The following is an 18,263-nucleotide window of genomic DNA, read 5'->3' as shown; positions in this document are numbered from 1 at the left end:
AGTGTTCCGCACCGTCCGCTTCTCAGTGATGGCTTAGACCAATCCTAGAAGGCAGCTCGTGTCTGACCTTCACCACGTCTGGACCTACTGCTATTGCTGACACTCTGGTAGCAGAAGTGACTCCCTTCTTGGCCTCTCTACCCCTCTGTCTCCTGCCCCTTACCCCGTGGGGGTGAGGAGGACTAGTCTAGTCTGGGCGTAAATGTAGACTGTGGCGCGTGTATGTAACTGCTTGTGTTGGGGCTCCCTGGGCCTGCCTAGCTCGTGTTCTACAAATGAGGGCTGAGTGGAGGATGAAAGCATTGATGTTTGAACAACACCCACCATGGATACAGCACAAAAGGTCCCAACTGTGAGCCTCCCCTCCCACTCCCCTCTCCCACGGGAGCGGGCCTCCTATGGGGGGTTTGAAGGTCCACAGGGTGCCCCCCACCCCCGGTGACACCACCTCCCCCACCCCCCCACCCCAGCTTTGGAGGTCTCTGAACTGTCATTCAAGTCACAAGTGATCCCCTTTCTGTCCTCTTTCCTGCTGAAAATTCAGACCCAGAATTCTTTTGTTTCCATTCGTTTGCATATTCAAGATGTCAGTCCTTAAAAGGAAAACTGCTCTTTTACCACACTAATGGGTCTAGGGGTCTGATTCTTCTGGAAGACAGTGAGCAACTCCAAGGCACTGGGTTTTATCTTCGACTGAGTGGGCACTGGTTGTTTATTTAATGACTAATGTGCACTGAGTTGGATCTAATGGTATCCTGAAGTGGGGATGGGCAGGCCTCTTTCACAGACACATCTTAGATATCCCTGGTCTTCTGATGGCTTCTATAGATAGAGAGTTTTTTCCAAATCAAGACTCGTGGTATGAGACATGATCTGATAATAGGAAAGTATATTTGAAATCAGGAGATCTTTAGAACGTGAAGGAGGTAGAATAGCTTCACAGGCACTCGTTTTCCAACTATTTCATACTGGGGGATAAAAATGCATACCATTACTCATCTGTCCCCAAAGCCCAAGGTCTGTTAGGTTGAAAAGGTATGTCCCCCAGAGCAGAATTCCTTTACCTCTCTGGGCCCATCTTTATAAGCCTTCTCCAGAATAATGCTTGAGGGCCTTCCCGGAATCACTTTCTCACTGGTACCCACCAGGCCTTCAAGGCTGTCACCAACCCCCCATTCAGCTCTCCCTATACCAAGCTCCTGCCCACCCCCAGCATCACGGCAGTGAGGCACAGGTGTGCTGCCCTGGGCTTGGAGGTGTCCTGTCTATACGGTGTGGGGGTAGCCTGGCTCTGCCCCCCACCTCAACAACCCAGGCCAGTTCAAGCCAGCTTTCGGGTGCCCAGAGGGAGCAAGGGCCCTAACTATTGTGTTCACATCATGCATCTCAGTCACCTAAGTAGTGAGGGCGACAAGATGCTTTGTGGGGGGAGAGCTCCCCGCCTCCCTTCCTCGGGTTTGGCTATTTCCGAGGCCACTTCTCACCTGTCCTTAGGCCTCCAGGGTGGGAGAGAGGAAATTCCTCCTCATTTATAGCTACTTCTCCATTTTGTTTCCCCAGGAGCCGCTTTTATGCCCACTAGTAGAGGTCTCTCCGTTTATTTCAGGAATGAGCATTTTTCTTTGATTTATGACTCATTTCAAGAGCCAGAGGCTTGCCTGACAAGTTCCCTTTCTCTGAAGCTTGCACACCTCTATAAGAACATCCTAGAAGAACCATAGGGATGGAAGCTTTTGAAGCTGCTTTAGAAATTACCTCAGTTTCCATGGCAATCAAGCACTGTGGAGACACTACCGCATTCTTGGTCTGTTTCCACTGAAAAGGCTGTTGGAGAAATCTGTTCTTTCTCAACAGCCCTTCCCCACACCGCCCAGTAATGGAGATGGTCTTTCAGGTGCCCTGCCCTCTCTCTCCTCTCCTGCCTGCCCTTCCCCCATCCCACCCTTGCCAATCATCCACTGTCTGTAGGCAAGGACCCCAATTCGGTACAGCAATGTTATTTCTACCCCAGGAAAGACAGGGTCCTGGCCTCACTCTGGACTCTATTCCCTGGAAAATTCAGACACGTCTGTGTTGGCGGAGGCAGGCAAGCCAGGAAGGCACCAGGCTGTGGAGGTCCACTTATCCCGAGACTCCCGGTCACCCACCCCACACTCAGCCTAGACACTGACCCAAAACCATGCCTTAGCGTCTGGAGTAACCGAACTTTGCTATTCCCTTGTCTCCTTACACTTCTAGGTCCGCCCTGCCTGTGTTAACTGGTTTTGATTGTTCATTACAGAACTTCACAAAAGATCCATCAGCTTCCACTGAAAACATCGGAAGTGTGTGCTCGAAGATTTTCCCAAATCCTGCTGTTTCCTTCAATCCTAGACCTCATCAGTATTCTCAACCAACCTCAATCAAACACCTGCACTGAAATAAAGGCCTTAAAGCAAACTTCTAATTCCCCGTCGACCCTGATCTGACCGTCCTGCTCTGGGACCCTGCCAGCTTTGCAAGGTGCTGTGTTCTCCCCTACTGCAGTAAGCAACAAACTCAGCTTTGTCTTACTCGCAGGTCACGTGGGCAATGTTGGGAGAGTCAGCTTTTGATCTAAGGAAAGGGGAATGCGTGTCTATATGATTACTTGGTCATTAGGGACAAGGAGTGATGTTAAGCACAGCAGACTAGGCCCAAGTTAGGGCAAAGAGGAACAGGGAGCAGAAAGAGGGAAGACCTGATTTCTCAGGACCCTCTGGAGCCCCCACAGTGAGAGGCTGCCACAGCCTGGGATCAAGGCGTGTGCGTGTGGGACGGTGATGGAGGCAGAGCTGGCTTCATGGGCACATGTGCCTGTTTTCATGCGCTGCTGTCACCATCTTGAATGTCTTAATGTTTAAAGGAGGGGTCCCAGGTTCTCATCTTGCATTGGGTCCCACAAATGATGTAACTGGTCCTGGCTGAGGGAAGGGGTGCTCCCGGGTGTGCTGCTATGCACCATTCTCAGGGGCACATGACAGTCCCCCTACTGACCTGGCCACGCTGGTGCACAGGGACCAGGCCCCCACTCACAGAAACTGCCATGGGAAGCAGAAGAAGCTCCAGCTTCCGGCACCCCAGAAGGAAGCCAGATCACTGATGAGTGAATGCCACATACTATGGAGTGATCACCCAGGCAAGAACCCCAGGTTCTTTCTGTCTGTGAAATAGACAGAAGGCAGGCCAGAGCGAGATGATGCCACCTCCATCAGCCAAACCCTCATCATGGTCTCCAAGATCTTGTGGCTGCTCTGTTTTGCGAAATATCTCCAACTTATTCTGTTCCTGTCCTCTTGCTCAGCTTCCTCCGACCCAATGGGCTCAATCCTGTCCCAGGTCCCTTGCGTCCGTTATTCCTTTTGCAAGGACTGATCCTGCCAGGTCTTCCCAGGAAGACTTCCACTCAACGCAAGCCTTCAGTGGAAGGCTCTATCCAGCTGTGACCACCCGAGAGGCCTTCTGCCCAAGCACTGCCCCACATGGATGGCGGTGCCCCATCACTCTCTATAGCCCTTCTAGCTTTCTTCTCCACAGCTCCGTCAACTGGCAGCGTATCAGGTGTTTACGGTACTCAATTATTTGTCGCTTATCTGTAGCGCCAACAAGAGTGTAAGCTTCGTGAGCACTCTGTCCTCTTCCCCACTCTTGCCCAAGTGCTTCAACAGTGTCTGGTGCTTGATAAACAATGGTGAGTTATTGAATGAACGGATAAGGAGTGTGGTGATTAGCCAGAGAGACTTTATCTGCTCAAGCAATTTTATCTTTCTCATCCCATGGCAGGGTCTTTGCGTGCTGTTGCTAGCGATGGTTTGGGGCTGCTGAGAGCAGAGTGTCCCTGAAGATGGTTGTTTGCACAAAGCAGTAGCTGAAATAATACCTAAACCTTTCTGGAGAACAATGCTAAGCATTGTCTAAGCCCTTCACATGAGTCAACTCTATAATTCTCACAACCATATTTCTGGAAGGTACTATTACTAGTCCTCTTCGTAGATGAGAAAATCGAAGGAGTGTATACAAGGTAGTTAAGTAACTTTCTTGAGTCACATGGCTCCTTTGGTCCTGGACTAGCTCTTAGCTGTAAAACCGTAATTCCCCATTTTAGTTGGAGGATTCTAGCTCCTGAACACGGACGCCAAGCTCCAGTGAGACGGCAAGGAATGGAGGGTGACTCGTGGCCCATCCACCCTCCTTCCCACCTCCTTCTAGGGTCTGCTTTCTGTCTTAGCATTTCCCTCTGGACATTTAGTGACAGAGCAGGCCCCCAAGCCCGTTCTTGGGAACATGCAGCACTGTGGCTTTGCTGAGTGTTGGGTAGGCACGTTACAGGCACTGGGAGACAGCCCTCATTGACAAAATTGGGGAGTCCTGGACCAAGGCTGCTTACTCTTCTCCTCTAAAGTGCAAATCTGTAATGGAGGCAGGTCCTGAAGGGTGGCAAGGGCTCAACTCCTTCGATGAGCTCCAACTCTTCAGGTGAAAATGAAGCCTTCCCACAGTCTGGGTTGCTGACGTGACTGACCCGGGCCCTCGTCCCACTTAGGGAAGGGAGCATGTTGCTTCTCAGTCCTACTAGCAATGTGTTTCCTCTCCCAAATGTCTTTGTTTTGAATGTAATTTTCCAATGCTAATAAATATTCAAACAAGCACCTTCTGAGAGGCGAAACAGGAATATCCCAGGGTATGAAGTTCTTTCTGAATCTCTGTTCGGGGTTTTGCAAGAAAGGTTGTTAGACAAAAAGCCAAGAGGAGAGTTGTGATGTTCTAGTGAAATCTCCCACGAACCTGTAAGAGCAGTTCAGCAGGGTAAATAGATGGGTTTTACGTCCTCGTTTGGTCATGGTAGGTTATAGAAACTTCTCTGCCTGCTAGAAGAGACTTACTTACATAAATATATCGGCAACAGCTACCATTTACTGAGGGTTTTATAAGCTTTGCACTGTGGTAAGTCACTGAGTTACTGATTTATCCTCTTCTCCAACTCAGAATATCTCACTTACGTGGGTTCCCTCTTCTTACCCATGAGTCACGAAGTAATGACCACAGTCATGAAGTGGAAGTCAGGACAGATAGAAATGCAGTCCTAGCCATGCTTCTAAGTAGTGCTGGAGGTAGGGGTGACCGTGGGGTGAGGCTGAAGGCAACCCTAGATCTTATTCCACTTGGTGGGCATCCCTAAAATCACTCGCTGCCCAACGGAAAGAGTCCCCCAGACCAAACGCCTATTGCCTCAGACATTCCATTTTGGGCTTATACATTCTCAGAATGGCTGGGCCTTTGTCAGGGTTTCTATGCATCAGAAGAAGGGTATCTGGGAGCACAGCTGAGCTACTCTCCAGTGAGCCTGGTGTAGGGGGCAACATCTGGCATGGCATCACTGCTCTGCAAATCACGGCCATCACTCAAGTCTGATAGCTTGAGCTCCTTCAGGACTTTCTCTTTGCTCCCCCTTCCTGACTGGGAAGGGAGAAAAGGCCACACTGGTCACAGGTGGGAGGAAAAGGACTTTTAATGATTTCTTTTTCCCATTACCACCTGTGCCCTCAATTCCAGCCATGATCTCCTTCGTCTGCCTCTTTGTGCTTTGAGAAGGGAGGAGGAGAAAGGGAATGGAGCGAAATTCTGGGCCTGGCAACAGGCCGGGAGCACAGACTAGAGGCATGCCAGTGTGGGAAGATGTGCCTGTGGCCCAGAGAGCTGAACACCCAGGCAGCGGGAGGAGCTGCTATCACAGGCCAGCTCTGTCCCCAGGGCTGCCACTCACTAGCTGCAGGGCCTGGGACAACTGATATAACCACTCTGATCTGGAGACACAGGGACACCAAACTGGATGGTCTCTAAGGTCCCTTCCATTTCTAACACTCTTGAACTCCTGTTAAAGATGGAGGTCTTCATGAATTCATGTGTGATGCATACCCTTATTCCAAAGGCAATTTGAGACATTTTCTACCAGAATTACACAGACCCTAGGACTGTTCAAATAAAGAGAGAACGAGGATAAGGAATCCCACGGAAGGGGAGAAGATCAGGCAAGGGACAGAAGATAAGGTAGGGTACTTTCTTGATACCTGTTCCATCAAGACAAAACAAAATACCTTCTATGGCACATAGTTCACATTTGCAATGCATGCATTTAACAGGTGTTTGAGGGTTCAGACATTGTTCCTGACTAGGGGGACACCTTTGGAGCTCATGGAGCTTACATCTAAGTGGGGGTAGAGAGGCAGTGAACAAATACAGAATATTAATGACACTGAGACACCTAGTGCCCGTATTTTGGTGTCTATACACCCTTCTCCAATGAAAACCAGGGCTCTTTGGAGAAATGGCAGGAAATACACAAGAGGAGCCTGGCGCCCATTGTGATGTCAGAAAGCAGCAAGAGCTCAAACACAAAACAAAACAAAAAAACATACCAAACCAAAGATAACAACAGCAACCAGAACCCAAAGCCCACGTGGATAAGAATAGGTCAGAGGGGCACAGGGCCACCTGACAGAGAACCCCATGGTCAGAGCTGGAACTGGAGTAAAAAAACAAATCTAGTTTTGGATTATAAACCAAAATAAAAAATAAATAGCCATGAATCCACAGTGACATAAATAAATGATCAGATAAATTAATAAACAGGGGAAAAAGACAAATCTCCCTTGCAGAAGAATTCCAAATAACTTATGCACATCCTCCATCCTGAAGGACAAAGTCCCTGTTCCTCAGGCGTGCGCTATGCCTGGTGACATCCCTCCACAGGGGACAGTATGGAACCGGGGAAAATGGAGTAACTCTGCAGGAGAGAAGACCCACACACCGTTTCAGCTGGGTGATCAGGGACAGCCTCCTCCACAGGTGGACAGGATGTACCCCAACACAGTGTGACGAAATGACACTTTACCTGAGCGATTTTCCTCCCTAACCCCACTACCCAGCCTAATCATGAGAAAAGAAATCGGGCAAGGTCCAGGAGAGCGGCATTCTGCAGTATGGACGAGCAGTGCTCCTCAAAACCGAGGAGGTCCTTAAAAACAAGGACAGTCTGAGAAGTGGCCATAGCCGCGCGGAGCCTCAGGGGACAGGACAACTAGATGTACGTGTGATCCTGGACAGGAGCGTGGAACAGAGAGAACACTGGATGTCAGGTATCAACTAAGAGAACCGGAATAAACTATGCCCATGTGTTAAGAATCTATCAATATTGATTCATTAATTGTCACAGACTCTGTGAACGGAAGATGTTGAGGATGGAAACCCGTGGGCAGGGGCAGAGGGTAACATGGGAACTCTCTGTACTACCTGCTCCATTTTTCTGTAAATCTAAAATTATAAATCTAAAAAATAGATTAAAAAAAAAAAGAAGCAGATCTGAAGGTCAGAGACGAGAGAAGTCGGGGGCTTTCTCCTGCTGACCCCAAACATGCAAGCTTCTGTGAGTGCAGCAAGTAGGAAACGGAACACCACCGACCACATTGTGACCCCAGAAGAGGACCCCGGGCTCAGAGGGGACCCCAGCCCCGGCTGACAGAGCGACTGCCATTTTGTGAGACCTTGAGCAGAGACCCCAGTTAGGCTGTGCCTGGAATTCTGATCCATGGAAACTGTGAGATAATAAATACTAGTTTTAATGAAGTTGCTTAAAAAAAAAAAAAAAAAAAAAAACTAAACTAAACCAAAACACAACACACATTTCAGAAAGTGGTGAGTGGCTGTACCAGGTTGAATTAATTAAGATGTAGAGAGTGATGGGGGGGGGCTTCATGGATTTGGGTGGTCCAGGAAGCCCTCTCGGGGTGACTTCTAAGTGGGAGTGAGTCTGAGGAGGGAGCCCGCGAGGAGGCCCGTGGGGGGAGAGCCCTATGGACAAAGGCACAGCCAGCTCCAGGGCCTTGCCAGGAAGGTTTGCGCACTCCAGGCAGGAAGGGCGGCCGGGTGGTTGGAGGGATGCCAGGGTCAGCACAGCAGAGCAAGAGGGTGGGGGTGGGGGCGGGTAGCGAAAGCCGGGTTACACAGCGCTGCCACTGAGGACAGAGGGTTTGGGTACCCCTAGGACCCACATGCTGAGATTCTAACCCCCAAGGTGATGGTATTAGGAAGAGGGGCCCTTGGGAGGTGATTAAGTCACAAGGATGGTGCCCTCGTGACTGGGATCAGCGGTTAGGGTTAGGGTTAGGGCCTCATACAAGCATCAGAGAACAGCCCCCACCAGACGCTGCACAAGCCCATGTACTGAGTTCGGACTTCCTGGCCTCCGGAATGGGGAGAAATACATTTTTGCTGCGTATTTTGGTACGATCTCTGGCATTTTGTCATAGCAGCCCAAGCTGGCTAAGGCGGCTTCTAAAAAAAAGGGTAAAGAATTTGGGTTTTACCTGTGCTCTGACTAGAAGCCTCTGGAGGGCTGGTAGTAGAGGAGCGACCTATCTGACTTAGGGTTGTTAAAAAAATACGTTAACGGTGAAGGACGGATGGCTGGGTGCGGGAGTGGAGTCAGTCGGGGTGTCTAGACGGGGGGCTCTGGGTCAGCTGCGACCCGGGTGGTGGCAGAGGTCACCAGGAGCGTGGGCAGTGGGGAGTGGCGGGGGTCGGCCATTCACACTCAGCTTGAGGATCTGCATCCGTGCGGGGGCGCAGAGGTTCCCCAGCGAGAGAACTACAAGTAACCACAGCAGTCCCATGCTCTCCCCCCGTGGCACCCCCCCCCGCCACTGTCCTGTGCTGTCTCTCCCCCATGCCATCCGTCCCTGCCCTGCGGAGTGCCGCGATGACTCATCCAATCCAATGCTAATCTCTGGCACTTGCCTGCATCGAGCTGGTGCCGCGCCAGTCTGGGCTAGCTTGGCTCCTGGAGGCCCTGCCAGAGGGGAAACGGGCTCCCCACCACCACCACCAGCATCCTGGCCCGGCAAAGCCGCCCCCGCATAATTAGTGGCCTGGTCTGTGCGGCAGGCTAATCAAACAATTTGTTGCTAGTCACGTCACAAAGGTACAGCGTACCCTGTTCAGCCTGGGCACTGGTGAAATCTGGACCGGAGTGGTGCACGGCATGGGCCATCCTCCCTCACGGTGGAACGGAGAAGAGGCCGCTCAGAGGATTCTGCTGGTTTGTGTCTGGTTTTGGGTTTTGGCCCTGGTGAAATTCAACCAGTGGCAAGTGAAATTCCATCCTTCGACTCTGGACTCCAAATTTACCTTTTTCATGCTTACATACCCTTCCATCTGCTCGCCATGCCCTTGCCTGGCCAGCCCCGGGCCCCTGCCACAGTGGGTCCCCCCAGCTGTTCTGGAAGCTTAGGGCTAATCCTTTGGGCCCCAGTCTGTGCCCGGGTGCAGATGCCTGGAATGCCAATCTGGGCGAAAGCTTGGGCTCTGAAGCCTTTTTGTCCAATTTTGCCATAAATACCTCTAGTATAAATGATGTTTTGCCTTAGGCATGAGGTGGCTGTTGCTGGTGGCGGACATGCTGAGCATGGGAACAGGCCAACCCTAGAAGGTTAACTTCTAGAGGTCAAGGACTGGTCAGGTTCTGGGAGGGTTCGGTGCTGACACGTGGGGTTCTAGAGGTCAAAGCATCCCTTCAGGGTTGGCCCCTGGGCCTCTCAGTAGCTCCCTCTGCTGAGCAGGGGGGTGGGGGAGGACAGCTTCTGAGTCGGCTCTCTCTGCCGCTAACTGAGCCAAATTCACAGGGTCAGCAGAGGGCACCTGGTCTGGGCACTGCTCCCATGGCTGTATCTGGCCTCATTGGAAAGGATATGAACTTGAGGAGGAAGAAAGTGTTCTCCTACCCTTTGGGGGTTCAGCTTCCCAAAAAGACCCCTGTTCGAGAGATCCGTCCTTTGTGGCTTTGTCCTTGTTCCTCTCCTGCTAGAGCCTGGCCTGGCGGTGCCATGATGGGTGTGGACACCTCTGGTCTCCCTAGCCTCTTTCGGGAGGACAGAACTCTACTTATGGACAGAGGTACCAAAGCTTCACGGTGGATGGAATGGGTTAACTCCAACCAGGACAGTGCCCCAGGCAGCAAGAAACAGCTCTTAGAACGGCAACTTCTCCAAAGCGCTTCTTGATGCTAACATTTTATCATGAACTTTGATTTTGCCATTAAGAAAAAAAATACAGTGCATGTCCTAGAAAGCAGATTTCGCTGAGCCCCTCAGGAACCAGGGCTCAGGGACTTCTGCATAGTAATCACCGAAGCCCTCTTACGGCGCTTGCCTATCTCTTGCTGCGCGGGGTGGGGCTTGGAGAAACAGTCTCCGAGGTGGTCGCGGAGGGAAGAAAGCAAGCAAATCGCGAAAGGCCTTGGCCAACTGGTTCCCCCCTAGGAGCCCAACATTTTACACTGCAGAGAACGTTACGGTTCCGCTGTTCCACGGGCTCTCGGCTCCTTCTTGCTCCGACCATCACCCCCAGAAGTCCTGCTGCGATCGCTGTGGGGCGAGGGCCCAGCACGCATCAGTATTTCTAAGAGCTCTTCCAGGGACGGGGCTGTGTGTGGTGACTAAGAAGCATGAAGGAGGGGATAGGGGAGCCCGGCACCCACTCACACAGCCTGGAGGGTGGGGGCCTCCGATTGCGAATCAATCAAAGCTTTCAGGCCCTCAGCCCCAGAGCCCCCTGCCCTCGCCTCCCTCGGAGAGAGTCCCACCCACCGTCCCAGGTGAGCAGGATGGCCCCCGACCCCCCCGGCCTCAGCTGTGGGCCCAGCCACTGTCGCTCTGTTCTGGCCCGCTTACGGCCTGCCCGATGGTGTGCGATCCGGCCAGAGAGGATCAAAGGGCTGATCACAGTCTCCTCAGTCTCTCTGGAAGGGGACTTGAGCCACCCAGAAGGAAGCTATCGGGGTTGAAAGGTCCCGGACACCTAACACCTGGGCAGGCTGTGAGCCTCACTCGGGGCCCAGAGAGAGGAGCGCGCGTGCGGAGAGCGGCAAACACCTCGAGAGGGCAGGGATGAAAGCATGTCAGCAGCCGGAGCTCGAGGATTCCGGCTCTGCCCAAGGCCTGTTTGCTCAGCTTTTCTCCGATTCCTGGGAGACCTTTCTAGAGCCTCAGAAAAGCCCGTTGACAGGAGCCTGTCTCTGTATCGCCAGAAATATCTTAGAGGGAATGCTCTGGACAAACAGGGCCATTCCACTCTTATCTTTTTACCTTTCAGGGTCTGAGGGAGACTTTGACTGGAAGGTGGAAACAGAAAGGTCTCCACGGCTGCCTGCTGCCTTAAATGAAGTGCAAGGGTCAGGGCCCAGCCCAAGCCTGGCTTCGCTGAAGACATGGGGCATGGACAAAGGACAGGCAGGTGGGCCTGTGTCGGAGGGACACCAGAAAGAGGGATGTAGGGGCCACCAGAGAGCCCCCCTCGCTCCCTCATGACAGCAGGCGTGGGACATGTGACTCTCTGGGGCGGAGGGCTCAGTCAGCCTGGGAAGCCTCATCTCGTCTCGGGCCCATTACGGCTGTGCGTCAGGGTATGAGGGCAAACCGGCCGGCCCCAAGACGAATTCTCCCAGCCACCGGCTCCCTGGCCCTCAGACGTCTCTTTGTACACCCAGAGGGACAGAGGCCGCTGTTCCTCAGACTGGCCCACCCCTCTGCCTCCCATCCCTGCCCAGACACTTCACAAAGGGGACCCGAGCTGGCCATAAGCACATGGCGCCTGGAGTCTAATGGACATTGTTTCCAGGTGGAAGACTCGCTTTTCTTTCTTCCCATAAATCTGACAGATTCCCGGTGTCTAAGCCCAGCTCCCCACGGTGCATCAACCCACTTCTCCTTGTGGAGCAGACCCGACGGTGAGCTGCAGCTCCGGCCGAGACCACAGGGAAGAGAGGCACACACGGAGCGTGGACCAACCTGACTTCCCGTGGACTGGAACCCGTTCCTGCCCAGCCATACAGTTCTCTGTACCTATAATCCTTTCTAGGGACCCTGGAGCAGTTCACGGCCGTGACACTGGCAGACAGTAAGGGAGACAGACATGAGAGAAGGTCCAGCCCTGCCCACCACCCTTAGACTGTCTTACTTTGAAACGGCAGCAGCATTGAGGACCCATAAATCAAGGTGAGGATAAGTTTTTGAAAAGAAAACTGCCCAGCTTCCCACCCCAAAGTCCAAAACGTGCATAAAATGCCAGAGCATTTTCTGAGTTTGTGCTCTTGCTGGGTCTGATCCTCTGTCTGTGCCACGGACACACCATCTTTCCTACACCAGGAAGCCAGACTCCCGAGAGTGAAGGACCAGATCTTATTGGCCTCTGCAACCCCAGAAGCTGGCACAGTGACAGAGAGCTACGAGGAACTCAAAAACATGTCTGATGAATGAACAAGTGTCCTCTAGCCATTCTCCCAGAATCCCCGTAGCCAGGACCTTTGCCCCCCAAGACCCCCCCACCCCGAGCCCACAGCCTTACCTCCCATGAGGAAGAGAAGCCCTGCCACATACTGCATAAGGCCCCGGTCCCAGCAGCAGCCCAGCACGCCGATGATCCAGCCGAAGAGGATGATGGCCACCGCCATGCCCATGAAGCCAGCTGTCATCCTGCGCAGATCTGTGGGGAAGCAGGGGGCACAGCGGTTAGCTCCAGAATCTAGACCTCGGGGTCACGGTGCATCCTGGCCCTGGGCAGAAGTGGGAAGTGGGAAGGCAACCTACGCTACTCAGACAGGTTTGCATCACCCAGCTCCCTCTGTAGAGGAGAGAGCCCCCGGTTGTAGCTATCCTTGGGTGCGGAAAGCAGGCCAGGACAGCTGGGTTCGCAAGCACAGGGAGAGATCGTCGTCATCACTGCTGGCATTTCTCATACACCTCCTTGGTGCCAGGTGTAGCACTGTCCTTCCTGAGCATCTGGCTCAGCCGTTGGAGGGGGACAGGTACTATCTTTATCCCTATTTGAAAATGGATTGAACTGTTGACAGGCGTACAGGTGGTGAGTGGCAGAACAGGGTATCGAGCCCAGATCTGTATGGCTCCTGGTTGTCCCTGTCCCTGTCATCACCCACCTCTCCTGTGGAGGAGGGCGGGGTCTTGGGGGGCTGGCTGCACCTGCCGGGAGCTCCTTCCTTTCCCTCCAGGGTTGACTGGGGTCCCCAGGAGGTCCAATGAGGAGGAAGCTGCTGCTAGTGTCTTGTTCCTTCTCCTCGGAGCCAGCTCCCAGGGGCTCAGATTTCCCTGTATGCGGGTCTGCAGGGTGGGGAGCCACATGACCTGCTCTCACACGGAGCCCCTGGGCAGGCCTCTATCTGCTCCCAGGACACAGGTCAGCTCGGCTTTCTGGGTCTGGCCTTTTCCCCGTTCCACACCTCACTGACTCTGCCGTACAAAGCCAGTGTGGCTCAGGGCAGGAGAAGAGCTGTCTGGAGAGGCAGTATTTTCAGCAGAAGGGAGAAGGCAGAGCTGCTCACACATCTCAGCCTCTCTCCGTCAGCACCTCGCCCTTGACTCTCCCCACTGCCCTCGTGCGTGCCCCCACCCGCCTCGCAGGCCCTCCCTGCATCCAGCCTCCTAACCTCCTTCAGGGCAGCACCCTCGCTGCTTGTCCTTGACCTTGTCCCTCACCCTGCCCCAGCGCCCACCGGCCTGCAGCTCCCTGTCCGTCTCTCCGGTCCGTGCGGAGCCCAGCCGCCAGCCCCGGCCCAGCCCCAGCCCCAGTCCCGCCAATGGGGCCAAAGAGGAGCAAACCCCCTGCCCAGCCTCTGCGCCCAGGGGGTTGCCAGCGCAGCCTGAAGGACCCCAGGGGCACTCCCCTCTCTCAAAGGAAGGGAGGGAGAGTGAGGGTGTAGGGGAGGGCGCCCCAAAGCCAACTACATCCACCCCCCCAGGGAGACCCAGGTCAGTCGCCTCGCATCCCCCCAAGTGCCCGGTTTCCGCACACCATGAGGGTGTCCGATCCCCTCTGTTCCTCTCCCACTCCAGTCACCCCCACTGAAAGCCATGGCAGATCCTGGCACAGTCCGACTAGAGAACACTCAGCCTTCTCCCCTGACCTGCCACAGAAGATGAGATGCTGGGAGCTGTCCCCTCACCCCGCTGCCGCCAGAGTAGCCGGCTGGGGTACAGGGAGGAGGGACAAAGCATAACAGCCTGGACGGGAAGCGGGACGGGACCCTGTGGCAGAGGCAGAAATCCATCCACCAATTTCTGCCCCGGACTGCATCCACGGAATCCATCCAGCTTTCTGCTCTAGCTGGGCTCCTCGGTCCTCCCCTCCCCAGCCTGGAACGCCCGCCCCGGCCAGGTAGAAGCAACGCCCACTGTAGTCGCTGCCGGCAACTGCCAGAGCTACCGAATGATCATGCCACGCGACACAGAAGGCGACGACCTCCGATGTGTTGGAGGAAGCCTGGGGCAGGCGCCGCTCCGGCCCAGCGCCCAGACAGGTGCCGCACGTCCTGGGCCGGCCCCTGGCTTCCCTGCTCAGGCACCCACGGCCAGCTTGAAAGGAGGAGGCCTGGCAGTCTTGCCAGGTGCACAGGCCCTTATCCTGGGAGCTGACTGCCGTGGTTGCGCCGGCCCCCGTCGCCCCTCCCGGCTCCTTCTGCTGCCACCTGCTCAGCCCTTCTTCCTTCGCGGCCACTCACAGTCCTTCGAGGGAGCCAGGTCCGAGCTGCCTCCTTGGTGGAGAAGAAACCCCACCTTGACACGAGAGTCCATTTGGGCGGATCCCTGGAAACGCTTCGTCCACTCTCCACTGCAGTCAAGGGCAAGGAGACGGTGGGAGTGGGGAAGGAGAGGTCCGGGTATGTTTGGAGTCAAGTCGGTTCATATCCCCCTTAAACAGATCAGGACATTTTGTCCTAGGCCCCTGTGAGACCACCGGGTTCCTTTTTGGTGCATGTCTCGGCCGCTTTGGTAATACTGGAGACAGACAACACTGCTGAAGCCGCAAAGCACCCCTCCCTGCACTGCCCCCCAATGTGTCCCCCGACCCCCACCCGGCCGCCACACCTGGCCTTGCTCACGGGAAGCCTTCCTGGTCCTCAGGCTCTGCCCATCCACGGGACCAAAGGTACTGCCTGGGGGATTAAGTAGACAATGTGTCCCATGAGGCATGTCCCCTTGGGCCTGGAATGGACAAACAGGGCTGGACAGGAAAAGGAAATGCCATCGGAGGAAGCGGAAAGGCCGTCACGGTTGCAAGAAGGAAGCCAAGTCTGGGACTTCGAGGAAAAGGCAGAGAGGTAGGGACATGAAGAAAGTAGTTTCTCTTGCAAAAGTTCTGAGACAGAAAACTGTCACCCGTGTCCCAGGTCTGAGAGAGGCTGTGGCTGCTCGAGCACAGATTAGGGGAGCTCTGCCAGCGAAAGCTGAGGGCCGGGCTAAGTTGTTGATCTGGAAAGCAGGATGAAGACCAGAGGTCAGGCCCAAATATTTTCACCGACCAGGAGGCCTTTTGCCGTCACCCTGTGAGTACGAATTTGCAGGGTGATACACGCACGCTTGGTATTTTGTCCTCAGACTTCGGTAGCAATTCGAGGCAGCTGCAGCAACAGCTTGCAAGGGACACAGGACAAGAAATAGTCCTATTCTCTGGACAAGGAAAGCAAGATCCAAAGAAGTTAAATAACTTATCGACAAACCAGTGACATAAAGGGAGAGTAAGTTGTGTGGGAAAATAAAATTAATAACGCAGTTAAGGGCCCACTGGGTTGTCATGGAGATTGAACAAATGTATCAAGCATTTCTTTCTCCCAAATACACTGAGGACAATTGTTCTGAGATTCCCCCCCCCCCCCCAAGGACAGGCATCCACAAGGATGGGCAAACAGGACAGGGAACAACCCAGGACCGGAAGTGGCAAAGCTGGTGGACAGTGCGCTTGGTTAAAGCCAGACTCGACGTGGCGGCGGGCGAGCTGCAAACCAACTGCCCCGGGGCCCGGAGGCTCGAGAACCCGCAGCTGCAGGTTCCTCTGGATCAGGCCGTTAGTCACCCAGAGGGGAGGAGCATCCGGGATGTGGTGGCAGCTGTCTGGATGGAACTAGATCCCCTCATCCATTCCACAATGCTGGGGGACTCCCCAGGGGGGTAGGAGGGGGCCCTAGCACTGGCATTGACAAGCTCATCAAGGATCGTTCCCTGTAGGTGATTAAGTGACCGTTCACATACAGAATGTTGAAGGCTTATCCTTGGGACCCTAGTCCCCGAGGGGAAGCTGGCTGCCTGGCCTCTGACATCCTGCCTGGGGACCAGGAGAAGTCTTTCCAGCGATGACCAGCACAAGAGGAAAGACCTAGGCACCCAGCACTGGGGAGCCCCACAGGCAGCCCCTCCCACCATTCTGCAGTAGAGTGTCCCATAGACAACCCCCCGCCACCCAGTGCTTCCCGGCAGCTCCGCCCCCTGACAACACAGTGCCTTTAACCCGGGCCAAAGAACTCGAGGAAACAAGCCTCCGAGAGAAGAGGCAATAATTCAAAGTTATTATTAATATTCCCAGAGAGGCAAGACACGAAATGTATTTTGTCTCCATGAAATAAGAACAGGAGTCTATTGGAAACATCTGGAGAACAAAACTAACCCCTTAAAATAGCAGAGTCAAAGTCACTGAAATTGATATTATAAAATCAATTCTAATTTATGTATTACCAGCGCTATCATGTTCCTAAGGAAAGATATAAGGACTTACAAAACACACATGGTGTAACGGGATAAAAATAATGAGAAACGAAGGGAACAGAAAAGAAAGGGAAGAAGAAGCGGGATCTCACGTGCTCGTGGGAGATCCTTGCAAACGATGCTGGCTGTACCTGAGCTGAAACGCAATACGCGTGGTTTCCATGGTCTTCAAATCTTTGTTGTCTCCTATTTGTGCTTGAGTGAATCCTGCGTGTCACTCTGCCTGTGGAACATGCCAGGTGCCAACGACAGCCCCCATTCCTGCCCATCCGCACTGCCCTGCGTGCCTACTCCCTGTCCTGGTTCCCTCTGTGACTGCTCACGGCGCCCACGGCAGGGCTCTGCACCCAGGAACGTACGTAGCTTCTACCTCATTCCCCATTTCTTCCTGCCTTTGTAGAGAAGAAAGAAAACCCAACTCATGTATCGGAAACCTTGTTAGAATCCCACGCAGGCTCGACCTAAGAAAAATCCCCTTAGAAAGAGCCCGGGATAGAGCTGAGATTGAGAAAAATCTTCTCATGAACCCTTTTGGGTTGGAGCCCGTCATCTGCATTCCAAGACCCAGACGCTTAGCATTCTAAGTTTTGAAACGAGAAAGGTACATTCTCAACTTTTTAGAAAAAGCATTTAGTTCAGCACCGTGGAAATGGTGCGCAAAGGGGGCTGGGTAATGAGGGAGACGGAAGAGGAAAGGCAAGGGGAACCATTAAATAGAACCAGAAAAAGCAGCTCTCCCTCACAGAAAATTTTGATTTTGAAGTTTACGGTCCTATTAACATTAAAATTGAAAGGTATTGCTTGCAACTCTACACGGGAAACCAGGGTATCTGCATTTAAATAAATACCACTTAGAGAAGGAAAATATATATGGGCTCTGAATATCTTTCTATTTGCTCTTTAAAGACCTTACACAGAAAAATGATAATGATTGTCATCTTTTCTCTCATCAAAAAAAAAAAAAAAAGAGAGAAAGAGAGAGAGAAAACCAAAAACCCAAGCCCCACAGAAACCAGTGAGGGTAACTAGGTGTTAGACCATCCTGAGATGGTTCCCAGTGGAGACGGGGTGGGGGGTGAGTCGCTGTATTAATAGCCCCAGAGTCAAGAGTACGGAGTGACTAGCAAGGGCACAGTTCGCGCTGGCCACACGGGGCACTGTCTGGGTTAGTCTCATTTGCCGCAAGCTCTCACTCTGTGAGATAGAAGCATATCACCCAGGCTCCAAGGGTGGAAGAGCGTAGGCTGCCCCAGGAGTTGGACATTTGTTCACGAGTCCATCAGTCCCTTGGGGTTCAAGGTCGCAGGAACTGGAAGGGAGAACAAAATGGCGAGGCCAGAACTCAAGTGCTTTTGCCCCCCAAGGAATCAGTCTGGGAAGTAAGAAATAGAGACAGAGTTGCCATGAACATGCCAGCCGTGGGATTAACTCGGGGCAAACGGATTCAAATGAGAAGGAATATTCCAGGACCAAATTACTGCACAGCAACCACATCTGAAGCAAACGGGGCTCTGGTTCTGGGTAACCATATAGAGATTTGACTGTTGGGGGTGGAAGCCCAGATTTTTGGACCCGTGCTGCCTGGTTCAAAGTATGGCCCTGCCGTGGACTGGCTCTGTGACCTCGAGCAAGTTAGCCCATCTC

General features: G+C 53.3%; 1 protein-coding gene across 1 annotated transcript in view; it reads right to left on the bottom strand.

Annotated features, from left to right (window-relative positions):
- The window catches only part of TMEM178B (transmembrane protein 178B), a 337,430-nt gene that overhangs the window by 24,206 nt on the left and 294,961 nt on the right, over positions 1–18,263 (bottom strand). Inside the window, exon 3 of the mRNA XM_004741627.2 lies at positions 12,415–12,552. Within this exon, the coding sequence (XP_004741684.1) occupies positions 12,415–12,552 (138 nt within the window). The remainder of the gene's footprint in view (positions 1–12,414; positions 12,553–18,263) is intronic.

This window comes from Mustela putorius, unplaced genomic scaffold (genome assembly GCF_011764305.1).
Source record: "Mustela putorius furo isolate JIRA1106 unplaced genomic scaffold, ASM1176430v1.1 tig00003845_pilon_pilon_pilon, whole genome shotgun sequence".
NCBI lineage: Eukaryota > Metazoa > Chordata > Mammalia > Carnivora > Mustelidae > Mustela > Mustela putorius.
The sequence above is the reverse complement of the archived record's forward strand: the minus strand, read 5'-3'. Positions and strand labels throughout refer to the sequence as shown.